The sequence below is a fragment of the Colobus angolensis genome, unplaced genomic scaffold (assembly GCF_000951035.1).
Source record: "Colobus angolensis palliatus isolate OR3802 unplaced genomic scaffold, Cang.pa_1.0 Scaffold26, whole genome shotgun sequence".
In the NCBI taxonomy this organism is placed as follows: domain Eukaryota; kingdom Metazoa; phylum Chordata; class Mammalia; order Primates; family Cercopithecidae; genus Colobus; species Colobus angolensis.
The window spans coordinates 17,327,528-17,354,977 of NW_012115821.1; the positions used below are offsets into that span (position 1 = coordinate 17,327,528).

Sequence of the window (27,450 nt, forward strand, 5' to 3'; positions counted from 1 at the left end):
ACATTATGCTAAGTGAAAGATACCAGACATTTCAGAACAGGCAATCTATAGAGGCAAGAAGTTGATTAGTGGCTGTCTAGGGCTGGGGATTAGGGGTGGAGAGGAGGAGGGAAATGGGAGTGACTGCTAATGGATATGGGGTTTCTTTTTGGGAACATACAACAACTATTGAACTGTACACTTTAAATGAGTGAATTGTGTGGTATGTGAATTGTATCTTAATAAAGCTATTTTCAAAAATTAGGTACAATAATATAACTAAATACAGCAGTCTACATCTATAAATTATGGTGTTTAGACTGAAAAGTTTAGGCCAGGCATGGTGGCTCACGCCTATAATCCCAGCATTTTGGGAGGCTGAGGTGGGTGGATCACCTGAGGTCAGGAGTTTGAGACCAGCCTAGGTAGTATGGTGGAACCCTGTCTCTACTAAAAATACAAAAATTAGCCGGGCGTGGTGGTGCGCGACTGTAGTCCCAGCTACTCGGGAGGTTGAGGCAGAAGAATCACTTGAACCCAGGAGGCGGAGGTTGCAGTGAGCCGAGATTGTGCCACTGTACTCTAGCTTGGGCGACAGGACGAGGCTCCATCTCAAAAAAAAAAAAGGCTGGGAAGTTTACCTGACACAACAGGAGCATATTTTATTCTGTCTTTTTTCCCCCCTTTCTCTATTATTACTTACTAATAATATTTTCAGCAGTGGATTCACCAAGTTCCTCTCTATTTTTTTCCAAATGAATTCTTTAAAAGACTCATGAGTGGTATACATGATTACAGAAAAACTCCAACTCTCATAAGTTACACCCAACCAGCAAACAAATGAATCAAATTAATCTTAAACTGGCAATTTCAAATATTTACAAAGTCTGTCTTTTAATTCTTACCATGTTTGAAAGTGGCATTCTGAAGGACATACTGAGTCATGATTGCATAATGGGCCCAAGCATTAGGTTACTGGTAACTGGAAAGGATTCAACTCAAATTAATTCTAAACCCATAATCTTATGAGTTTACAAACAAAGGCTGCACTTTAATTCTGGTGGGTTTAGAAGTTTTCTTCCAAAACCTTGTCCTTTCATATTCTTGTTATTCTACGGCACCTATCACCTCCCGACACCAGACGGTTTTCCATCATCAGACCTTGGAATAATTTCATTCTTTCTAAAACCAAAAAGCAGTCCTAGTTTCAAACTGCAATCATGAGGAGAGATCCATGGTGTTTGTCAGGCCTCCTGCCACATGCTTTCACCAAAACAGTTTTCATACATGTCCATGGGGCAATGGTCTGCATCCACTTAAGATGCCTACCATGTGGTTGGGAATTTTTATTGCTGATTTGGAAAGGGGCAGTGTGAGGCTCAGACAAGAACCTCACTGCTCAAACTGGAGTCTGTGGGCGACACAGAGGGGATGCACGAGAGCTGGTTCTGCAGGAGTTCTGGGAGGGTAAGATGAGTCAGAACATGGCTACAAGCTAAGGTCTTGAGGCTTTTTTTTTTTGAAACAGAGTCTCACTCTTTTGCTCAGGCTGGAGTGCAGTAAGGTGATCTTGGCTCACAGCAACTTCTGTGCCCCAGGTTCAAGCGATTCTCCTGCCTCAGCCTCCCGAGTAGCTGGGACTACGGGCATGCATCACCACACCTGGCTAATTTTTTCTATTTTTGGTAGAGACAGAGGTCTCGCTATGTTCCCCAGGCTGGTCTGAAACTCTTGGCCTCAAGCGATCCATCTGCTTCGGCCTCCCAAAGTGCTAGGATTATAGGAGTAAGCCACCACGCCCAGGGGACTTTGAGCTTTATTTGTTAGACACAGGGAACCCTTTGAGGTTTTTAACAGGAACACAAGATAATCTAAGATGTCTGTGAGTAAAACGTATTTCTATTGCATAGCATCCATACCTCAGCTGCAAATAATGGGTTGTGTTAGCGAGTGCTTCCTGTGTGTCAGACACCAGCTTTACACTTGACCTACTTTCTGTCCTTTACTCTTTGTAATCATCCTGTAGTGAGGCCTTCTGTTAACCCTGTTTATAGGTGCGAAGACAGCGGTATCTCAGGTAGGTTAAGGAATTGAGCCAAAGCTACACTGTTTATGAATCACAAAGCCAGGGCTCAAATTCCCATCTATCTTACTTAAAGATTTATTCCCACCTCTGAGGGCAGGGTATGGCACTGGAGGCTGTCCCTCCAGTGAGGAGGTGGGGGGATGGTAAGGGAGGGGCTGGACACGGGAGGTGGGCAGGGGAGGGATGGATTTGAGTGAGTGGTTGCCTGAAGATCTTTCTGTCCCAGCCACTGTGTAAGTCACAGGAATACGGAAGCAAGGGTCTTCCCCTCACCTCAAGGGACTTCCTCTCTAGCATAGTCAGGCAACATCAGTGCTGCATTCACTGCACTGGAGAGATGACACAGGCTGGAAGGGCAGGGCTCTGAGTTCCTGCTGCAAAGTTGGTGTTGGAGGTGAGTAAGGTGCTGGGTTTTGAAATAAGGCTAACTGCTTCACACCCTGCCGGGCCATTACATTGGCCACTGGGCACAGTCAGACTGTTTAGTGACATCCTGGATACATTAGAAGCACATAACAAACATCACTTCCTGTTATTCTTCTTACTCCTGTCACCATTATTCTTTCCAGGCCTGGGCAGATTTTCTTTTCCTTCACGCTAATCCAGGGCTGTCCTTCTAAACGTTCAGATTTACTGGATCCTGAATGCTCTTAGGAAAGAGTCTTCGTTTCACACAAAACATTGATGACTTTGCAGAAGGTGTTTTGGATGTTTCCTATTGCTGAGCCCCAATGGCGTGTGTTGTATAGACAGGTTAAAGCAAGAGTCAAGATGCAATGGTTCATGCCTGTAATCCCAGCACTTTAGGAGACTGAGGTGGGAGGATCACTTGAGCCCAGGAGTTTTAAACCAATCTGAGCAACATGGCAAAATGCTGTCTCTACAAAAAATACAAAATTAGCCTGGCCTGGTGGTATGTGCCTGTCGTCCCAGCTACTTGGGAGGCTGAGGTGGGAGGCTCACTTGAGCCCGGCAGGTCAAGGCTGCAGTGAGCTGAGATCACACCACGGCACTCCAGCCTGGGTGGCAGGGCAAGACCTTGTCTTAAAAAAAAAAAAAAAAAAAAAAAAAAAGGAGTATTTCCAAGAAAGGAATGAACAGGCCAGGCAAAGGCAATCAGTGGAGGACCCTGGGATGGTGTAGATAAAACCAGGGAAGAAGGAAATGGTGTGTATGCCTTGGCGTCCACACTTACATGCTTGGTGAGCTTGGTAGCAGATCACAGTGGGAAGCTGAGTGTAGAGGTTACCAAGACGAACAGCAGGATATGAACACTGCTCTGCTGCTGACTGGCTCTGGGACCTCGGGCCCCGGACTTGATCTCCACATGCCTTAACTTTCTCTTCAGTAAAATGGGAACAATATCAACCTCACAGGGACCTTTTGAGGCTAAATTAAATGTTGGCGTGGTGCCTGGAATATGATAAATGTGTAACAAATGGAAATGACCAAACAAACTATTTCGAATGCAAGCCCTGGAATTTCTCAATAATGATGTAGGTACTGACATCCTTGCTTTGCAAACAAGGAGACTGGGGTTTAAGTCTCCTTGTTTGAGGTTACGCTTCTTGTGTAAGACGAGGATGTTTATACTTGCTTCATAGTGGCAGCTGTTGTGACAATTACTTATTCACAGACATATAGTGAGCACTGGGGCACAAGAGTAATTAAAGACCAAACTCTTGTTTTTCGTCTTTTAATAGAACTTATATTTTCATTGTTAAAGACAGATGATGAAGATAGGAAAAGGCAGGGAATGGTAAGTGCTCCAATGAAAATAAAATAGAGTCATGTGATAGGAAGAAACTGGGGAGATACTGAGCTTCGGCGGCCAAGAAAGTGCTTCTTTACAAGGTGACATATCAGTTGAGACCTGAACAACAAAAGGTGCCATCTAGGAGGAGGCCCTGGGGAAGAGCGTTCCAGGCAGAAGAACAGCCAGTGCCAAGGACCTGGGGCAGGAACAAGGCTGGCGCGTTGAAGGCTGGAATGAAGCCCTCTGCAGATGAAGGGTGGTGGCTGCTGGGGGGTTGGACAGGAAGGCAGGAGAAGAGCCTACAGATTTTCAAAGTCCAGGGAAACAGCTTGGATTTTTTTTTTCTTAAGTACAATGGGAAGATTTGTTTTAAAGTTTGTTTACTCAGAATTTTATTAGGAAAATTTTCAAATATACAAAAGAATTGAAAGAATTTTACAATTGAACTCCCGTATATTTATCACCTAAATTCACAACTAACATTTGACTGAATTTTCTTTATCATATACCCAGCCATCTTTTGACTCACCCATTGATCCATCTTATGTTTTTTTCCTCTTTTCAAAGTAAGCTGGAAGATGTGCCAAGTGACACAGCATATCTGTTATTCATGAGGAAGATGACTTCAGGGACAAAAGTGGGGCAGTGAGAGCAGCCCAGAGAACCTTGATTAGGCTGCTGGGGTTGGGGGGAATCTCATGGCTTCTACTAAGGCTAGTGGTGGAGTTAGAATGTAGCAGAACAATTCTGAATGTGTTCTGGAGGTCAGTAGGACTTTCTGGGAGTTTGGACGTGGGGTGAGGAAGAGAGGAGTCAAAGGTGATTCATAATCATTTGGCTTATTCTACGAGGTGATGGTGCTGGGGCTGGTGGAGCTATTTACTGAGATGAGAAAATAGGGAGAAGCTGGATAGGAGGAGAAAATACAGAAAACAGGAGTGTGTTAAGCTTGAGACACCTCCGGCTGGGCGCAGTGGCTCACACCTGTAATCCCAGCACTTTGGGAGGCTGAGGCAGGCAGATCATGAGGTCAGGAGTTCAAGACCAGCCTGGCCAAAATGATGAAACCCCATCTCTACTAAAAATACAAAAATTAGCTGGGCATGGTGATGTGCATCTGTAATCCCAGCTACTTGGGAGGCTGAGGCAGGAGAATCGCTTGAACGCGGGAGGCAGATGTTTCAGTGAGCCAAGATCACACCACTGCACTCCAGCCTGGGCAACAAAGCAAGACTCCATCTAAAAAAAAAAAAAAAAGGATTGAGACACCTCTAGTATATGCATGTGGGTAAATAAAGTAACAGCAGGATCTGTGACTCTGGAGCTCAGTGGAGGAGTTTGGCTGCAGTGGTGAACTTGGGAGTCATCAGCACGTAGGTGACTTAGGGAGGGAGGGCAGTGGAGAGAGAAGGGGTCTCAGGACCAAGTGCTAGGGCATGCCAAGATGGAAGAAGGTGGGGAGAGGAGGAATCACCAGCTAGGAGGGAGAAGGAGTACCCATGAGGTAATAGGAAACCGAGGGAGCCAGGGGTGCAGGACAGCTAAGAGAATGGGTTTCAAGAACTCATGGTTGGGATAATCAGTAAGATGAGAGTGGGAGGGCAGACATCTGACTTGGCCTCACGAAGGCTCCTGGTGGCTTCAAGAAGAGCCCTCTTGTGGTGGGGAAGGAATCCACCCTGGTGTCTGTTTAGGAAAGAATGTCACTAGAAAGCATAATCTGGGAGCACTGGAGAGTAACTGAAGGAGTTTTACTGTGCAGGACAGGAGGAAAAAAGTGAGTGATGTTCAGAGGATGAGACTCGAGAGAGAGGGTCTTTTAAAATAAAAGCATTAAGGATTGCCTGTGTGCTCAGCAATGATCCTGTAGAGGGGAAAGGACTACTGATGCAAGAGAGGGAGGTATCAACTCTATAAACTTGGGAGCAAAGTCCTTGAGGAGCTGAGAGGGGGCAGGAGGGGGCACACGGAGAAGGACTGCCTTTGACAGCACAGGGACACTGCCTGAGGGCATCAGAGGAGGGGACTGAGAGAGGAAGTACAGATGAGGCAGGTCAGTAGGTTTTGTGGGAAGATGGCGGCACCCCTGTGTGATGCTGGTGAAGCTACGAGTGCATGCACTGAAGAGATGGGGTCATGAGCTGAAGAGGTGGAGAGGGAAGGTATGACGTAGGTGTTTTGGAGATTAAGAAAGTGACATACAGTGGAAGTGGAGTGAGAGCATCAGGTCGTGGGTAGTGCCCATTTGAAAGAGATGTGCCATCATGAATTCAAATGTGACTAGTGAGCTAGTTGTGTGTTTTGCTCCAATCATGTTTAGCTGCTTGGAGGGAGGCAGAGAGTAAACAAAAATCTGCCTTTAACCAGAAGTTGAGGCTTAGTCAGCTGGGTGTGATTAAGGGCGGAAGGGAGTTTGTGCACGATTTTAATATTGTAAGGATGAGCAGTGAAAAAGGCAGTGCCGCGGGATCCCAGTCCACAAGTGGCTAAGCGCAAAGGAGGGTTGAGAGGCATCCTTGGGGTGTCACTTCCTTAGGCTATTAGCACCTGTGCTGGCCAAACCTGGTGTGAGGGGATCACTGGCTTGACCTTTTTACATCACCACCCTGGCAAACGAAAAGACACTTGCAGCCACTTAGAAATCTACCCAAATTATGCTGCCCAAGTAACTACAGCAAGGAAGCTCCTTTCCCCTCTATAGCTAAGACAGATGGAAAGATCGATCTAGCCCAAATCAGACTCTGTTTCACTGTACAGCAGGAAAGACGTAGCATTCTTTTTAAGGTCATGGAAGCTTCCTAGATCTCCACCTGACACACTCAGCCCAGCCTTGAGTTGAAGAAGTCAGTACCCAACTCAGGATCCAGTTAGTAAACTTCATAAGTGAGCAGAGGGCTCCTCAAGAATTATATACTCTCTGAAGAAGAAAACTATGGAATGCACATATCCTAGCAGGCTGGAACATCATTTGGCCTTTGAAGGCTGCAACACTATTTTAATTGACAAATTTGTAAGGAGCTAGTTGGATTGAGGCATCATTTATTTATGTACTTCTTGTCCAAAATGGGAATTAGTCTGGCTCAGCAGGAAGGAATAGTGGCAGTGTAAGTATGGTATGAGATGCAGTTGTTCAGAGCAAGGGCTGCTGGAACAGGTTCAGCCTTTTGACTTCCAACAACTTGCTTATCCTCTGTGTGCCTTGGCACTCTTTGTGAAATGGAAAGAATTGTAGTGTCTGTCTCAAAGACTTGTGATGATTATATGTGTTAAGTACTTAGCACTGTGTTTAGCACATATTAAGCTCTGTGCTTAATAGTATTGTTTCTTCAACCTCCTCCTACTCCTCATTATTATCATTATTGCTGTTATTTTGACTACCATTGAATTGTTAGTACGTGAATATCAAAGTAACTCTGATAAAAGTGCAATTCACTGATGCACATGCATGATCACTCTAGGGGACAGACATATTGACTGACGGGACTGATCTTCCGGAACGGGGTTTGGGAAGGTTTCTGAGTGTGTAGAGAGAAGAGAATTCTCAAGGAATGGCTCTTGCTAATGAAAGGTATTATGAACTGAATGTAGCCCCTCCTTAAATTTATATGTTGAAGCCCTAACCCCCATGTGTATTGGAGATTGGGCATTCAAGGAAGTGATTAAAGTGAAGTGAGGTGTTAAGTTTGGAGCCCTGATCTGATAGAACTGAGCTGAAAGTGGCCTTATACAGGAGCAAGAGACACTAGATGTGGTTTGCTCTCTCCACCATGCGAGGACACTGCGGAAAGCGGCCATCTGCAAACCAGGAAGAGAGCCCTCATCAGAAATGGACACTGTTGGACCTGAATCTGGAGCTTCTTGCCTCCAGAAGTGTGAGAAACTCATCTACTCTTTAAGCCACCCAGTTTATAGCATTTTGTTGTAGCAGCCCCAGCAGAATAATCCAGGGCTCCCCTCAGTGCCCGTCCCAGGTACTCTGCACCCTCACAAGATGGATGACCAAATAAGGAAAGGAAGCGTGTGGTTATGTTGTGTAAATGTCATGTTGGCACTGGAAGAGAGCACTTGCAGATTATCGCCTTTAGTATGTCTTAACTGGGTCTGTATTATTAATTGAGTTAATTAATCCCCATCACCCTTACTGACCTGTCACATTTTGAGAGAGGTGAATTAAGGTCTCTCCATGCTGTGATCCTTATAACCTGCTTTATTCCTTATACTTATGCTTTAGACATTTTGATGGCTTCCTTTGCTAATAAGTTGTGCCCATTTTGCTGCTTTTGCTTTGAATTCAATGTTGTATATTTTTAACATTATGCACCAGCCTTCTTCTCTCTCACTCTCTCCCTCGCACTCTCTTTCACTTTCCTGGCATGTTTTTTGGTTGCTCTTTCGAAGAGCTTTCTGTCATAGCTCCCTGCAGCTGAGGATCATCATGATATAACTTTAAGCATGTACTTTATGCCACAAAGAGCACAGGTGACCTGAGGAGGTATCTTGGTTCCAGACTCACCAGCTGTGCAACCTTTTCCAGTTACTTAACCCTTTAGCTTCAATTTTGTTTTTGATTTCGTTTGTTTTGAACCTGTGAAATGGAGCAACGTCTGTGTCACAAGTTCACTGTGAGAACTTGTGCGATCACAGATGTAGAGCCCCAGTTTAGTGGTCAATAGTAGCGACTAGTATTGTGTGGTCTTGAGAAAACACCTACCCATCTGGGAAGCATGCATGCCTTTATTATCAGAAATATTATTTTACCTAATTCATTTGCATATATACATTATTTTTACCTATCATCCATCATTAAATAAATTAAGAAAATGTGGGAAATTTGAAATTATATGTCAATTTGGGAGTACTTATAAGAAAAAATAATTGCTTTAAAGAATTCAACAGTTTATAAAATGAAAAGAGACAAAATGTTTTGTCCAGTATCGATTGTGTCATGAATTAACCGAGAACTTTGTAAGTGAAGTGTGTTTCCTCCGCACCTCCCACTGCCTTTTCAACTCTAATTGTAATCACCCCTCCACCTCCTACCTACTAAACTCTTACTGCACTGAGACTGTTAGCAAGCCCAGGGACAGGTTTCATTCAGTAGATCGAGGGTGAGACTTAGAAATGGAAGAGCCCAGGCTGTGCGCGGTGGCTCACACCTGTCATTCCAGCACTTCGGGAGGCTGAGGCAGGTGGATCACCTGAAGTCAGGAGTTTGAGACCAACCTGGCCAACATGGTGAAACCCTGTCTCTACTAAAAATATAAAAGCCAGGCGTGGTGGTGCACGCCTGTAAACCCAGCTACTCAGGAGGCTGAGGCAGGAGAATCGCTTGAACCTGGGATGGGAAGATTGCAGTGAGCCGAAATTTTGCCATTACACTCCAGCCTGGACAACAAGAGTGAAACTCTGTCCAAAAAAAAAGAAATGGAACAGCCCAGACTTCATCACTGTGCAATATAACCATGTAACAAAACTGTACTCATATCCCCTACATTTATACAAAAAAAGGGAAATGTATATTCTTAGAAAGTTCTTCAGATGTTCTTGAAATCCCTGAAATGTTAGTGCAAAGTATGATGTGTCTCATGTCTCCAGGAAGCTGTAGCTTTCTTTAGATTCTCAAAGGGGTTCTTGACCCCAAAAAGGTTAAGAACATTTGTTATAAGCCACTGGTTCTCCAACTTTACAGCAATCTTAGTAGTTTTAAAGCAGAAGAGAGGAGGGGAGTTCAGTATAGCATAAGAGGACATAGTAACTTTGTTTTTAAAAAATTGGTCCAAATACCTGTAATTGGATATATATGTGTGTGTGTGTGTGTCTGTGTTTAGTGATATTGTTTCTAAGTAATTTGGTAGTAATATTATTACCAGAATGAGTATGAGGTATTAAAATAATAGTAAAAATGATTAAAAGAGTACCAGCTAAAAATTATTGAACTTACTGTATACCACATCCTGGTATCTTGTGCAACTGGAACTGCTACCTGATTTAGATATATTGTTCCATTTAAACCTCAGAACAACTGTGAGATGAGTTCTGTTATTAACCCCATAATACAGATGAGAAAACTGAAGGTTAAATCTACCAGATATTTTGACAAAATCACTCAAGGAGTAAGTTGTGAAGCTGTGACTCAAACAAGACTTTGCATTTATATAATATTCATTATATTCTTTTTGGCAGTGTTAGAGCAGTATGTCGAACATGACATATTGTAGTATAACAACACTAAAACTAAAAATAATACTAATACGAACTAAAATAACACCAAAACTATTAGCAGATCTGTTGTTGTTATTGCTACAAGTTAAGGAAAGGTGCATGTTATATTTTAGTACATATTGTCTAGCAGCAAGCAGATGATGAATAATTACAATATAGCTAGCTCCATTAATGTAATTGTTGCCATCCATTTTGGAGATCTCAATTCATTACGGCATCACTGGTGTGTCTAAAATGATAAAAATAAAATGTTGTTCACATCACTCTTTACCTTGGTATTAGAGAAAGCATATTATAGTGGAGCATAATAATATTCCTGCTAATAATGCAAACAATGTAGATCGCTCTGCACAGCACACTATTCATGTATTATTGCACTTGTCTATATGCATTATATTTTTTGCACTATATTATGGTAAAAAATAATAACATGTTTGATGACAAATACAGACAGCAGAGCATACAATACTGGTATAAATCTATAAATTACAAATATTGGGACTCTTATGTGTATTCAGTCAGAAACTAAACTAAAATGCATTATCATTTCAGTATATATTGGAATAGTACCAATTCAGTACATACTTGAGTAGTATCTCTCTTCAGAAAATACTTGCTATGTAAGTATTAGCATGATTGTGTTAGTATTTTTGCTGAAATTATAGATACGACACACTGGTTCTTATACTGACAGAACTGCTTCCATTTTGAAAGTAAGTATGACATGGCTTAGAGGTAATATCATCACAAATGCTAACATCATAGGACTATCATATAGAATGGTATAGCAAAAGGATTACTTCTACTATCAGAGATGGCATAGAACCTGTGGTGTCTGGCCATTTGCATGTAAAAATGGAGAAGTCTCAGTCCAAAGTCCTACTTTGAAGAGTAGTGATGCTTCTTTATTTCCCTGTAAAACTGCAGTCACAAAGGTGGTTTCTCAGATCCAATATACACTGAGTATAGACCAGCAGGCTCCATAATTGCACTTTTGTTGTTGCTACTAAAACTACAGGTGGCATTAGCATAGCAGCTGTATTGTTCTCATAACTAGAAGTAAGGTAGGATTATGTACAAGGGAGGGTAGTGTTATTGTTTAAAAACGTATATGGAATATAATAATGCTATTGCTGCAGAAATAGATGACAGAGTGGCATTGGGGCACTATGTTGTGGATTGGCAATATTGCTGATCTATCTGTTAAAACAGTATATGGAATAATACACTAGTAATGATGGTCCTAAGCAGAAATGCTTAGGACCAGAAGTGCTTCAGATTTCACATTTTTTTTAAAAAAATTTTGGAATATTTACATTATACTTACCAGTTCAGCATCCCTATTCCAAAAATCTGAAACCCAAAATGCTCCAATGAGGATTTCCTTTGAGCATCATGACACCACTCAAAATTTTTCAGATTTTGGAGTTTGGATTTTTGGATTTGGAATTCTTAATCTGGACCAGTATTATAGACAGTACACTTGAATATGACTGAATGGAATTGCTGTTTCCTGAGTCTTGATGATAGCACGTGGCATGAAAAGAAAGTGATGTGGAGAAAGTTGACAGGTGGCTAAGTGAATAGAACACATGCTCTGGGACCAGTAGGCTGGCTTCAAATTCTGGCTTTGTCCATCACTGCCTCTGCGACTTGGCCAAGTTGTGTAACCTCTCTGAACCTTAGACCTATCATCTGCAACGCATGCCTTCTCATGGCTTGAGCCAGCTTTGACTGTGAGGAATTATGTCACATAATGATTGTGAAGTGCTTTCCACAGTCAGCACTCAACAAATGCCCCCATCTCTGCCCCGCAATGATTGCTACAGCTTGAAGATTGTGTGGCGGCATAACTAAATAGCATGCTCAAGGACAATATCGAATCGTTTCTCAATATAAGGACAATATGACTATAATTTAGGACTCTTCTTGATGCTCTGGCTAGTAGGGGCATATTACACCATGGGTGACAGTATCTTATTTATTTATTTATTTATTTATTTGAGACGGAGTCTTGCTCTGTCGCCCAGGCTGGAGTGCAGTGGCCGGATCTCAGCTCACTGCAAGCTCCGCCTCCCGGGTTCACGCCGTTCTCCTGCCTCAGCCTCCCGAGTAGCTGGGACTACAGGTGCCCGCCACCTCGCCCGGCTAGTTTTTTTTGTATTTTTTTAGTAGAGACGGGGTTTCACCGTGTTAGCCAGGATGGTCTCGATCTCCTGACCTCGTGATCCGCCCGTCTCGGCCTCCCAAAGTGCTGGGATTACAGGCTTGAGCCACCGCGCCCGGCCGCCAGTATCTTATTTAAAAGATGCCACTCAAATATTTCCCTCTCTTTACTAGTTTATTGCTGACCATTTGGAGCTAGGATAATTAAAACATGGGTTGTTTAGTATAGGATCTTATGGTAGAATTTTTATAACAAGATTTTGACAACCTACCATAGTAGGATATAGCAGTAATATTACACACAATACTATGGTTTAGGACCACACGTTACAGCATAGTCTAAAGAAAGTAAGTGCTTTGAGGTGGCCAATGCTAGTAGAAGCACTGTGATTTTATGCTTCACTTTATTATATATAATTGTGGGAACAGAAATAAGATATTGTACTGAACTGCATTATGTCAACCTATACCTTTTGCCCTACAATTCAAGTAGCAGTAACACTAGCACACTACAGTGAATTATGTTGTTTATATTAAAAATTATATGAATATAAGTCATTAGATTATACTAGGGTACTTCCAGCGTTTGAAATAATGCTACTTTTTGTGATGTTAAAGTACTACATTTGTAGTACAGTACTTCCAATATCCATAGTACTGACACTATTCTATTATACACATCTATAATGTTGCAAGGATGTTCCTAACTCATCATATTATGAGAGCTTCAAAAATTGGCAGCAGCGATATTCTAAATCAAGAGATTGACAGATTAGGCCTCATATATCAAATCTGTCCCGCTGCCTCTTTTCTATAGCTCACAGAATAACAGTGGTGTTTACATTTTTGAATACTTGAAAAAAAAAAAAAACCTCAAAGGAATAATAGTTTTGGCATATAAAAATATATGAAATTTGAATTTCAGTGTCCTTAAGTATAGTTTTATTAGAACATAGCTGCTTTGGAGCTGTAATGGCAGAGTTAAATAGTTGCATCAGAGACAATAAGGCCCACCAAGTTGAAACCAGTTACTCTGGCTTTTTAAGAAAAATATTTGCTGATCCCTGGTTTAAACAACCCTACATTGCCTGTAATGTGCATATGAGTGGAAAGTATTGTATTTTGAATGTAGTAAAAATGAAGCCATCATGTCATATTACAATATGCTGTTTCTAATCACAGGCAACACAAGTATTGCTATAATCTACTATTTTATGCCTTTACAATGTCCAAATGCTGCTGAATTATTCCTGAGTCTTGATGATAGCACGTCGCATGAAAAGAAAGTGATGTGGGGAAAGTTGACAGGTGGCCAAGTGAATAGAACACATGGTCTGGGACCATTAGCAGTATATTAGCATTAGTGCATAGTATAATATCCTAAACTAGAAAGTATTGGTATCTTGACTTACTACCTAGAAGAGGGAACTGGTGTCTGATATAAGATGGGACTATGGTACCCAGCTGCATATTGTTATGGTTAAGGGTAAAAGTGTGGAGTAAGGCCCTGTTTCTCATCGGCCCTAGTATCTTTGGGTAACTTGCTTGTTGAGACTGAGTGCATCCAAGATTTAGTGGTCCCAAGATTTACATGAAATGTTGTAAAGGGCTCTGCATAGTACCTCGTAAACAGAAGGTTTTGATAAATAATATCGTGTGGATGGTTTACTCATTCATTCAGCGAATGCTTTCTGGGTGTCACTGAAGTTGGGAAGTTACTCCAAGCATTGAGGATACAACAATCAACACAGATGAGTCCCTGCCACATAGGGTATGAGGAGGGGACTCTGGCAGTAAATGAGAAAATGACAGATCCGAGTGAGTACTGTGGTGTGAATGAAACAGCAGGCAGTGAGAGAGCATTCCTGGGTGTTCGGTGGAAAACTGCTGAGGCCTAGATAACAAGGAGGAGGCTGCCATCTGAAGAGTTTAAGATATAATGTAGCTAGATTGCTATTTTATTGAATCTGTAGTTTACTCTCTTACACTATGGAAGAGATTCCCAACATTGATACAGTCAACCTCCACAATTTAGATGTCAATGGGGATCCTGAAGGTTAATGGCCTCTATTAATTTGTAAAGACAAAATCCCTAATAATCCTTAAGGATTAGAGTAGGGTTCCTCAACATTGGCACTGTTGAAATATTTGGCCGAACAATTCTTTGTTGTCGGGGGCTGTCCTGGGCTTTGTAGGATGTTAGCAGCATCCCTGGCCTCTGTCCACTAGATGCCAGTGGCACTGCCCCTTCCCCTACAATGTGTCTTCTGCCATTGCCAAATGACCCCCACGGGGCAATGTTGTCTAGGTCTGTAACCACTGGATTAAGGGAAACGATGCCTGCAAAGTCCCCAGCAGGAATTTTGGTCACTAGAAGCTGCATGTGTGTGACGAAGTCATATTAGTAGAAATGCCTCCAGCTGACTCTCCAGCAAATATGTGCCAATTAGAGACATCTTTTGCAAAGCTTCCAAATTGCAGACACTGCAAATGGCCCTCAGAGGCCTGTTAAATTATTATGACCTCCAATATTGATAGTAATAAAGCTGTGCTCTTTCTGCCTATAATTTTAATATTTTACTAAACTATACAGTCTCCTATAACAAGAGCTACATTATTATCCTCTACAGTGCTGTACTGTTCGTAATTTAAATAATAATGTACATTTCCTCATCCTAAACTACTTCACACATTAAATAGCAGTTTTTACCAACACCATTACAATCCTATTTTAGTGTGCTACGTTATTCTAATTCTGTGTTCCTTTCGATACTGCTCATAAAAGGACGGCACATGGAGCTGGCCAGTCTTTAATTTTAGGACACATGGAGGTATCATTGCATTGTCTTGTCTATGCTGCATTTTAGTATTCTACCCTCAATAAATATTGCAATTGTTCTACTATAATTTTATGAATTTTACCTAGTATATACATACAATGACTTTTATAATTATACATGTATATACACACATATATGAAATATTTCTATATTTTAGGAAGAATGTCGCTACACTATGATTAGCTATAGATGCCTTCTGAATCCGTTACAAACTATATTGAATGTCACAGCCTATAACTTTAGTAACTGTGCTATATAATGCTCTATTACACTATATCACATTAATTAGTGGTAAACTGTACATTTTAATAAAAAGTTCTCTGATAAGTTACCTTTGGATATGTTTGGTATCAATCATATTAATATTGCATACAGAAATCTCCTACTGCAAATTTTAGCAAGACAACATACTCTAGAATAGCCTAAAGAGAGGGAAGAAACTATGAAATATTTGTTGGGGACAGTGGGATAGAAGTCGACTCTGGAAAGAGTATGTCTCAGGGTGCTTACTGGTCTGCCCAGGTATGCTAGGCAGCCCACATGTGCCCAGGTAGCCATAAAAGTGCCATTGTGGCTTGTGTGTTCTAAGTGAGATTATGTGGAGAAATGAAGACAGGGGAGGGCTGCTGGGCAGCAGACAGTGGCCTGGAAGTGGGAGGACAGGAATAGCAGCCGCACTCAGGGAGGTGAGTTGGCAGGCTGGTATTAGAGAGCAGGGAGTTGAGGCCAAGCAGTTTGGAGAGATGGCAATAAGATCAGTGGGTAGGAAATGCGGATATGTCATAGTACAAAGTTATTGGCAATTCATTCATCCATTCAAAGTGGTTGAGTGCCTTGACTTGGAAGCAAAATTGCCTGGTTTCTAATCCCAACTCTGCTCCTTTCCAACCATGTGACCTTTGGGAGCATTACTTTCCCCCTTGTGCCTCCATTTCTCCATCTGTATAATGAGGATCAGAATCACATCTACTTCCTAAGTGTGCTGTGAAAATCCCATGAGTTAAACAAGGAAGTTACTTCAAATGGCACCAGGCAGAGAGTCAGATCACAGTAAACAGTAGGTGCTAGCTTTGCCATTGTTATTGGTGGTTTTAGTTGTATTATAGGCCAGGCACTGTTCTGGGAGTTGGAGATGAAGTCACAAATGACAGAGGAGTCCTTGACCTTATGGAGCTGGAATAGAGTAGTTGAAACTGAAAATAAAATGATTCCAGATACTGATATAAAGGAAAAGTAAAACCAGAAGAGTGGGGCTAGGGGAGAAGAGCAGCTGTACCAGGGGTCTCTGAGGAAGGAATTTTTGAAGGGATCATGGATGTTGGGAAGGAACAGCTGCATGAAGACCAGGGTCTAGAGCGCTCCAGGCAGAGGGCACAGGAAGAACAAAAGCGCTGAGTGGGGACCATGCCTGGCATTTTCAAAGGCTTGGAGGTAGAGCCGTGGAGCACAGCGGGTCTGGGGCAGAGCGGCACAGGATGGCGTGGGAAAGGGAGGAAGAGTCCAGAGCCAAGGCCCTGTAGGCCCCATAGCTCAGTGGATGCAAACCTGGCTTCATGTTAACATCACCTGGGGAGTTTTAACAAAAACTGAAATGCCTGGGTTCTGCCCCAGAGTTTTTGTTTGTTTGAGATGGAGTCTCGCTTTGTCACCCAGGCTGGAGTGCAGCGGCACGATCTCGGCTCACTGCTACCTCCTCCTCCCAGGTTCAAGCGATTCTCCCGCCTCAGCCTCCCGAGTAGCTGGGATTACAGGCGCCCGCCACCATGCCCGGCTAATTTTTGTACTTTTAGTAGAGACAGGGTTTCACCATATTGGCCAGGCTGGTCTCCAACTCCTGACCTCAGGTGATCTGCCCACCTCAGCTTCCCAAAGTGCTGGGATTACAGGCATGAGCCACCATGCCCAGCCTGCCCCAGAGATTTTTGAAAGGTCCCTGAGTCATTCAAACACACACACACACGACTTGGAGAACCCCTGCTGTGGACTACAGTAAGGGATGTGTTTTTCTAATTGCACTGGGCAAGGCTAGGATCAGATACTTGTTTCCGAAAAACTACTCTGGTTGTTGTGTGGAGAACCAACCGTGGAGTGGGACTGGGTGGTCGCTGACAGTGGAAGACAGGATACCAATGAGGACATAGGTCTTCAGAGATCCAGGACAGGGGGTAGTGACTGGGAAGAGGATGGCAGCAGTGAAGGGCTGGGAAAAGTGGTGGTCAGCTTTGGTGTTTGAAGGGCAGAGCTCATGAGACTTGATGCAAGGCGGGCTGCGGGGGAAAGCGCAAATAGGGTGGCCCCAAGGTTTGGGGTTGGAGTTGAGTCACTGGGAAGAAAAAAGTTTAATGGAGGGGGATCATGAGTTGTGCTTAGGACACATTAAGTTGGAGAAAATTATTCAATTTCCAAGTAGATAAATAGAATGTCCAGTTGCTTGGAGCTCTTGTGAGAACAGCAAACAGAGGTTCCTGGTGGGTCAGTTACACGAATGTAATCCCTGATAAGGGCATGAGGCACAGCGTGACTCAAGGATGCTATATTTATGCCATAAACAGTTTAACAAAAATGATGTTACTCCATCGTTTAAAATGAGACTGGGAGTGGAATTATACGCAATTATATTACACGTATTTTGCATCATTTGCATTAAATTATGAGCATTATATCATAATACACTTGACTTATTGTTGCCAGTTTTTAAGAACTGTAATGGAGAATCATAGGTTATGTCATGTTAATTTTTGTTAAAATTTAATTAGAATATGATTTCTCTCTTATAAATCTCCTAACTTGCTCTTTTCACCTAAATTTTTCTATAAATCACCTAGATCTGTGATAAATTCATCTTTCTTAGTATTAAGCACACTTTTCCTCTGGCCATCACCTTAGGCATAAATAGAATGTCTTTATACTTGTGACTTTATGGGTTTAGAGTCTTATCATTCCAGTTTAATAAATTGTGGCTCCTTATCTGATATCAATATATCAGTGTAAATGTAATATATCTTTATATTTGTATGAGCAACAAATGAATTTATTCATTTACCACGTGCACTGAGTGAATAATATCAATTGTCACAATTCCATGGCCCCATGGCTGTTGAGTTTGGCAAGTTTGCCTGTTACAGTATTGTTATGTTGAGAACAAACAGCACTGGAGGCATAGTAATTTTAAAAGTTACAACAATGTTGTGGAATCCTTTTAGTATAAAGCAGTACAGTGACATCAGTTTTTCTAAACAATCAAGAGGATAATGTGCCCCTTTTTGAAAGAGTTTAAGTAGGATTCTCTGGATAACTTTTAGATGTCTGTCCTATAAAGTAAGGCATTCTCTACTCTGCCTAGGCATGGAAATTATTCCACTTTATTTAGTAATCATGATCCAGTGAAATCTGTTTTCTTTGGGTCAAGAGCCAGTGTTTAGAAATGCTTACATGTCTGGGTAGTTTCATCTCTTATAATACTTGAGATCTAATTTCATATCTTGTTTATGGGGAAAGCCAGAAGCCAAATTTATAATCATTGTACTTTTCCTCCTTCAAGTCTCCTCAGACCAAATTCCTAGGATTTATGACTTATTTCTATTCCCAAATAATTCACCACTTGAATATGATGAAAGCTTGTGTTCGCATCCAAATTATGATTTTCATTGAAGTTTAGTTCAACAAAATTCAGGGTTCTATGTAATAAACTCTTCCCATGTAGATGATATTTTGATTTACTTCTATAAATATTTTTATAACTGAGAGTGAAGCATCTAAACAATTGTTAAATATGTGCCTAGAATCTGCTTTAGAACAAAGGCTCTGCCAACAGCCATCATTTCCTGGTTTCCAGAATGGGGACATTTTTCCCCATGCATTGTTTTCAGTTGGTATTCTTAGCAATAAAGTGATGATCAAATCCAAACATGGAGACTATGATTTTCATATACTTTATTTAAAAAGTACACAGTTTTAAATTGGTTTCAATAGGTTTCAAGCAGAAGGGACACTGCCTATCACTTGCGGTCCCATTTCTGATGAAGGGTGATTATCATGTGGCAAACTCACATTTGCATGACTGGCAAAGTAAAAAGATAACTTTTTGTCAACATATCTTAAGAGTTTATATCACGCACAGTTTAAAATCATGATGAGATGCTGATGGTTGGACTATATTCATGTCTCGTATGTTGCACCATATTTTGGTTCACAGTTTATCCATGATTTAGCATGCCAAGAGAACATCTCAGTCAATGTCACCTTGAGAAGAGCATCAAAAGCAGAGGGAGCAGAAGAAGGACTGTCTGGGCCCGGAGACTCGGCGCACCCCCACACTCCCTTGCATTCTCCTACAGGGAAAGGCAGGGGTTGGTTAGATGCAAATGGACTCCAGGACACCTTCAACTTTCCAACCATGTGGATTCCCCAGACCTCTCTCTCCTCTCTAATGTAAGAACAAAGTCTTCTGGGAGCTAGATGATGTGTGGATTCAGTTTACTGAAAAGGATTATTTTCTCATGAGTAAACTTTTCAGCTGTAGTTCTTTGACCAGTGTGAGACTCTCATGGTGATTCTGATGGGAAAAGGAAACAGGAACAGTTCTCAGACTTACCTCAGGATGGAAGCCATGACAAGATTCTGGGCGCCTTCTGATCTTCTGGGCCTTTAGACGTTCACACTTAAGGGATTCATTATGTTGACTGTAGTTAAGGCATGTTTCCAAGGATTGCTTTTTTCTTCTCTGCATTTCAGAGGTCAAAACTTGGTAATGACAACTCTTTTAACTACTCTCTTTCTCCAACAGTGGAAAGGATGTAATTTTCCTTCTCTAATATTTCTCCCCCAGGTTTCCTTACTATTGATCCCCCTTACTGGTTTCCATGGTAGTGACTGGACCTGCACACAAAAGGATATACCTGATTTCAATGGGTGCCATGGTGATGGGGGCCACAGATTCACAGAGGCAGCTGCTGTCCACCACCACCATGAACAGGTTGCTGCTTGGGATTTGCTGGATGACAAAGGATCTGTTGGAACAAGAGGTAGTGAGACAGTCATTTATTATCCATCAATTAAAGAGTCAAGAGGAAGACTTCTCTCCTGGGTGGTAGCAACTACCATATTTTGTAAAGCAAATTTTGGAGACTGTTTTACTACTAATGTTACCTTTCTCCATGAGGCTCTTCACTTATAAATACCTAGCTTCACTAGGAAAACAATAGCTATAATGACATGCGGCTCATACAACTCACCTTGGAAAGATTGAAATGCTGTATGTACAAAACACAAGAGTCAGAGTTGGCTGAATCACCTGTTTCCAAAGTTTAAGAGGTGAGACTTTCAAAGACTAATTTCCTTCTCCCAGAGCCTAAACATTACCCCAAGTTACATTTGATGTTCCTCTAAGTGGCATTTTCTCTCCTCTTTCCCTCAAGGATAGAGTGAAACTATGTCATACCAATGGCAAAAGAGGTAGTGAACTTCTTAGAGCCTTCCTTATACTGCTTTGCACAATGTCTGCCCAGTATACAGGACCAGTATTTTGAATGAGATTAATGCTGGTCATTTATGAGGTCCCACACTTCCCAGAGCACAAGTTCTGTAAGAACCAAGGCTGTATAGCTGCTCTGACCTTCTGATCCATCAGTATAGTTAGTCCAACTTAAGCAAGCTTGGCAGTGCCTCCTTCTCACACTGCCCAACGCGGTGAAGTGACAAAGACACTATAAAATAATCCTTTAACACAAAACACTACTGATTCTTTGGAGGAACAAATGAGGGATCAAAATCTCATATTCTTCCAGAACCAACAGATTAGCTAAATAATTTTAACTCCAGGCTTAGAACCCCTATCACATAACTTTTCATAAGATTTCATTAAATTCAGTTTAATAGATTTTAACTTAACAAACGGACATTAACAAAATTGTCAGTCTCTCCAAAGGTTTTATCTTCATTTGCCTTTCTCGCAATAAATTTGTTCCATTCTTTTGAGTATATCACCATGGTGAACTAAAATCATGCAATGAAGAAAAGTTCTTCTGCTTTATGGGACATTATAAAGAAGGGAAAGGAACTCCCCCTTTTTTAACCTGTTGTCACCTCCTATGTTGAATGATCCATGAATGCCTCTGAGACTGCAACACAATTGACTTCTTTTCTATAAATGCCCAATGCCCATCTAATATCCCACAGTTATGTTCATTTTCTTCATCTGTAGTAGGGAACAGGGCTTGCCACGGTGCAAAGATGTTTCCTCAATGCCTTAACCACTATCTACACTGGGACACCTACTCTCTGTCCTTCCCACTCTTGTCTAGAACTATATCTGGCTTCAGAAAAATATTCAATCTTGATGACTGTTTTGCTAATTAATCCCATCTATATCTATATCTGCTTTATCTTCCCTCTTTAACACTAGACTCTCGCCTATGCAAGAATGTTACTCCAGCAATTGGCCTCTTCTGAATAGATTTTGCCCATCAACATAAATATATTCTACCTGAGATATCTCTCTTCAGAGAGCTCACAATTTCTACCCTGGAGGTGGCAGGTTAATAGAGTCTCAAAGAAAACCGCAAAACCAAGATCACAAAACACTCAGAAGAACAAATGGCTGACTAGAAGATTAAGCCAAGTGTGTCTGCCAGATGAACAATAAGGGAGAAGAGATGAAAATATGACGTAAAAGATCCAAAGGGAGAAAATATTTTTTGCACTGAAAAAACAAATCCAGTTCTTTTCAATGAATGGCCCCACTGAAACATGAGTAAAACACTTCCTATCCTCAAAGATACAGACCAATTCTAAAAGCTTCCCTAGAAACAAATTACTTAGAATGAGAATAAAACCAGTTTCTCAGTGGGAGTACTGAAGATGAAGAAACAGAGTAATATATTTAAAGTTTTGAGGAAAAAAGAGAGTCAAAGGTATGTCATGTCCAGAGAAAAATAGATTCTAAATTTCCGTAGACATTTATAGAAAATTATCTTTTCAAATTAGGAATAATCATTGAAAAAATATTTAAAAGTATTTAAAACCTGATAAATCTGGATAGCACGAGAAATTAAACACCCCCCTACACACACCTGACTGCCAGTATAAACCTAAAATTATTACCAATCACAATAACTGTGAGGTTGTTAGATTCACATATTAAAAGGCAAAGACTCTTAAACTGGGTTTACAAACATTATGCTGTTTGCCACAAACACTCCAAAAACAGAATGACATAGGAGGAGGGAAAAATATATCAAAAATATGCTAACAAAAAAGAAACAGGTTCAGGTTTAGTAGTAATATACAAATATTCAGAGTAAAAAATCACTAAAATGTAATAAATAAAACAGTTCATACCAAAAAGAATTATAATCCACTAGCAAGATAAAACATGATTATTTATTCACATAATGATAATAGTATACAAACTGAAAGAAATAACAAAAGGGCTTTCTGAAAGCATGATCTATTAAAAATATGGACCCAAAACTCTTCAGATATAAACAACACAGAATATAAATTATTTTCAAACACAGGGAACTGCAACACATTCCAAAGAATCTATAGTATTGATTACACCCTCTTCTTTTATGGTAGAGTACAATTAGAAATTAATACCAAAAAGATATAAACAGTGAAAATTAAAAGTTAAAAAGTACCCTTCATCAATCCTTGAGATTTGATAATAGCCCAGATTCAAATTTGTGCAGTATAATCTTAGACATTTTCATCAGAAAAAATAAAGGTTGCAAAAATTGACTACGTTTTCAAATCAAGAAGCTGGAAAAATAAGAAAATAAACCTGCACCTGTGCCCTATACATTGTCTTCCTTCTTGTCCGCTGGATTGAGTATTAATGTCCCTCTGCAAAGCCTATCTCTCAGGCTTCTTCAAGGATGTGACTGGTGGAAAAGAAGAGACAAGTGACGGCTGCACAAATAGTTTCCCTCATCTACTAGCCCTTCCTGGAGGTTGGCAAACATGCTGTCACATCTCCCAGCTCAGGAAAAACAAAACTGTCTCTTAACCCTCCCTCCTGCGACCATCCCGTTTCTCTATCTTTCCTTATACCATAAGTCCTAAAAATAATTATCTATAGTCCTTCTCTCTCTCCCCGCAACTCTCTCTCTTCATACCTCTCTCTCCTTCACAAATTGTATTCCAACAAGGTTGTAGTCCTCACCACTCCAACTGAATCAGTTCTTGCCAAGGACACCAATGACCTCAAAACTTTCCTTCTGTATCTTTCTCCTTTCTTGTTTACTGTCTGCCCCTCATAAAAGACTGTAGTTTCCAAAGTAACAAGGCTGCATCTAACTGCCTGAGGTTATTAGTTACCTCTAGCACCTAGAGTTGTGCCTGGGACACAGCAACTTCTCAGTCAATATTTGTTGAATCAATGACAGAACTTGAAATGATAAAGGCAGAAGAATAAAATAAAAATTAAACTGTGAAGATAACCAACAGAATCAAACTCTGGTTTAAAAGCTTACCGACATAAATCAACTTTGGCACTCCTGATCAAGAAATTAAGTCACAAAGTATCATTATAACCTGAAAGATACGGGAGCATTTTAAACATTTTTTGGTGACTATTCTGTATAGCATTGTAAACAATCTGAGAACTTAGAGGAAACACGCCTTTGGGGATAAAGCATAAATTATCTACATTTGGCCAAGCTATAAAAATCATGAGCAGACCAATTGCCATGAACCAAACTGAAATGCTCATTGAGAATCTACCCCCAGGTGAATTCGACCCAATCACCCAAAGAACAGATATTGCTGTGTTCGTAGAAAACCCACATGAACCCACTGACCAACTATTAGAACTAATAAAAGAACTCAGCAAGCTGGCTAGTTACATAATCATATAAAACCACAGCCTGACACTGGCAATAACCAATGAAAAATATTTGTGAAATAAAGAACCATTGATAGTATCAATAATCACTATAAAACGCCCAAGAATAAATCAAGTAAAACATACGCCTTTATGAAGAAAATGATGCAAATTTACTGAGGAACATAAAAACACAAGCTAAAAATTGGAGAGAAGTACAATGGTGGTGGAAAGGAACACTCATACTTTAAATATGTCATTTCTCTCTTAATTAACTTTTCAATTCAAAGCAATTTCAATAAAAATGTCAATAGGTTTTTTTATGGAATTTGAGAACATGATTCTAAGATTCTTTCAGAAGAGTAAATATAGAGAATAGTATGGACAACTATAAAAAATTGGATTTTATAAAAAAGGGAAGGGCAGTTGCTTGCCATACTCAGTATCGAAATTCGTGAGACAATTCATAGAAGAGGAAACACAGATGAGTAACAAATAGGTAAAAGGGGGTTCAATCTCACTAAAAATTAGAGAAGTATAAGTGAAAGTAATGATTTGATTAGGACATAGGTAAAAATTAAAATCTATGATAATATCAAATAATGGAGAAAGTCTGAAGAAATGAATACTGTTCTATACCACGGGTGGGAAAGTGAACTTTTATAGCTACTATGAGGACAATTTGTTATTATTATAGTGGAAATCTTTTATACCTATTTTCTCTGTAGTTTTAATTCTCATTAAAATAAACTCTTGTTCAGAACCCAAGAAGTCATGTACAAAGATGCTCTTGGTAGCAATGTTCACTGAAATGGAAAAAAAAGGAAAACAAACAAACAAAAAAACCCCAAAAACAAACAAAAAAACCCCAAAAACAAACAAACAAAAAAACGTCCAACAATGGGGCAATGATTGAATAAGCAAGAATATGTCCACTCGGTGGTCTTCTTGGCACCAGGTGACAGGGTAAAGAGGATCTCTATTTACTGTCATGAAAGGAGACCCAAGATGGTGAGTGGGAAAATAATGTGAAACTATACATAAAGTACGAGTATTTAAGAATATTTACGACTATTTATTTAAGAACATTTAATTCTGCTACAGAGAAACAAGAAAAATAAATGAGACGGATAAAACTTATAAGATGTATTAGGTATAGATAGCACATAAGTGACCCATGACTTATGTTAGATTAGAGTAAATGGACTAAGTTGAACAGAAATAGTAAAGGAAGAACATATGAAGTGTCTTCCTATAGAGAAGAAGGAAGGGAAGGACCACATAAAATTAAATGCACTCAATTCTTCAGGCACAGACCTTGTCATCTCTAGATTGATAGCTCTCTCCTGGGTCATCCTTAAATTAACTGACTGGCAACATCCATTCTCTGCCTGAGACACACAGATAAATGCTGTGGCTGCTCAGGAGGTTACAGGCAAGCTACACACTTGTCCTTGTACCTCTCCAATAAGGCAAGTGTGTGTTGGCTGCAGGCACCTTCTGCCTGCTGAGGCCCTGTTCCAGACTGAGAATCCTCAAGTGTGGTCCTCCTCGCTACACCATCAGTGGGAGAGAGAGCAGGAGAGGGTGGAGACAAGGGAAGGGAAAGGAAGGGAAGATGGGAGAGAGAAGAGGAGAACAGAGGAACAGTGCATAACACAGGATACAGGGAGGGAGGTCTTCTGCCCTCTTTCCCCTTGCTTCTAGCCATATGCTTTAAATGAATTCAATCAGCCAAGGGATTTGAGCATCTTAATTTTTTGGTAAGCCTTTTTGTTTTGTAACCTCTAGGATTACTTGCCTGGTAAGTCCTTGGCATTTATACATAAAGTGAGTACAAAAAAAAGATACATTTCTATAAATTCTTTATATGTCTGTCTATCTATCTATCTATCTATCTATCTATCTATCTATCTATCTATCTATCTATCTACCTACCTACCTATCTATCTATCTATCTACCTACCTACCTACCTACCTACCTAATGCATGGATGTATAAATAAAGGTCAGGAAGGTTACACACCACACCAGCAACAGTGGTTACCTCTGAAGAAAGGACCATGACAGGGAGTAACTGTCAAGGGAGGCTTGAACTCCATTTGTAACCCTGAAGTTCTCTACAAGGAGAATGTATTAATGTCTTCTTAAAACAAGTATAAAGTGAACTGTGAGGGTCAAGCCCATTTTACAAAAGAGAAAACTGAAACTCAACGAGGATAAGTAAACTCTTACCACAGCTATATGAATAAGACAAAATTATGCCCATTTTACAGATGGGGAAACAAAAAATTAAGTACCTAGAGTAACTGGGGCAGAGCAGAGGTTCAAGCACAAAGCTGCAGCCCTCCAGAGCCCAGGCTAGTGTGGTTCTTCTGCCATAGGCAGCAGACTGTCTGTCTCGTGCTGGAATGATTAGAGCTCAAACTCCTTGAGGACAGACCCAGAATGATCCCTCAATGCAGATGCTTAATGACAGCAAATGCAAGATATTATTGTTTTTAAAGCCCCACAGCCAACTTTTCTTCCTTCTTTCCCAAATCCTAGGAGTTGAAAAGCCCTTCAAGCAGCTACGCTGAGAGGAGAAAAGCCACCCCCTACAAAAGACTTGCCAGCGGAAAGATTAACTACTTTTCCATATTTTAAAGACTTACTGTCTGCTTATTAACATGGTGCTTCGGAGGGGCCTGGGCAATGTTAGCTGTACATTTATGTGTACAACGTGTATTTATGGCCAAGGGTGCAGGGTTGAACTTCATAAAACACACCTCCATCCAGCTGGGCCTAGCAGCCAGGCTGACATCATAGTCAGAGGGGCTGTGGCCTGGTGCGTTTGCCTGGGGGCCAAAAAAGGCGAGGAGGGAAATGCCTCAGCAGAGAATCACAGCGGTTGTTTCTAAGCAGGGATAGGTCAAAATGCGTGAAATAAATTAGGTCCTCGAGGGAAAGGGAGTTGGGAGAGGGAAGCAATTTTGATGTATCCATTGCCAGAACTGAAATAATCCAGTCCTCCCTTTCCCATTCACTACAGACCGAGAAAGAACTGGAGGGAAAAAGATGATGCGATTTCAAGACAGCCTCCCCCGACAAGAGAGAGTATTTGCCGCACACTATCTTCCTAGAGGGGCTTTCCTGACCAAATGATGAAAGTGATCACCATACCTCCCTTGTACTCCCTCCGAACAAGCAGGCAGGATGGGGAGGAACGCAGGGATAAGATCCCCCGAGGACCACAGGATTGCACATGTGGAGAGCTTGTTTGGCTTGCCTTTCATTAAATGGGTACAAAACTGTGGCTTGAAAAATATTTGGTCAGGATAGAATCTTAAAACGTTTTGACCCTAGACTGATGTATTTCACCCTTTATAGATTTTTACCCTTTATATAGATTCTCCAGATTTTATCCAAAGATAAAATGAAAGGCAATGAGTCGGTCCCAGGGAGCTAATGAATTTGGCACTGCCCTGTTCATAGTGTCCTATTCCCCAGCTGAATGCGGCACGTGACTGTGGCTCTCCATCAGGATCCTGTTCTCCTTGGAGGTGGAAAGTGGCCCTATCTCCCACCTGCCCTGTCCC

The 27,450-nt window shown here is 40.9% G+C and overlaps 1 protein-coding gene across 1 annotated transcript in view; it reads right to left on the bottom strand.

Moving 5' to 3' along the window:
* Positions 1–18,965: 18,965 nt before the first annotated feature.
* Positions 18,966–27,450, bottom strand: part of CACNA2D3 (calcium channel, voltage-dependent, alpha 2/delta subunit 3) — a gene marked incomplete at its 5' end in the record, with an annotated part of 947,927 nt that continues 939,442 nt past the window's right edge. Inside the window, 3 exons of the mRNA XM_011947304.1 lie at positions 18,966–19,380; positions 19,644–19,726; positions 19,946–20,058. Of these exons, the coding sequence (XP_011802694.1) occupies positions 19,288–19,380; positions 19,644–19,726; positions 19,946–20,058 (289 nt within the window). The remainder of the gene's footprint in view (positions 19,381–19,643; positions 19,727–19,945; positions 20,059–27,450) is intronic.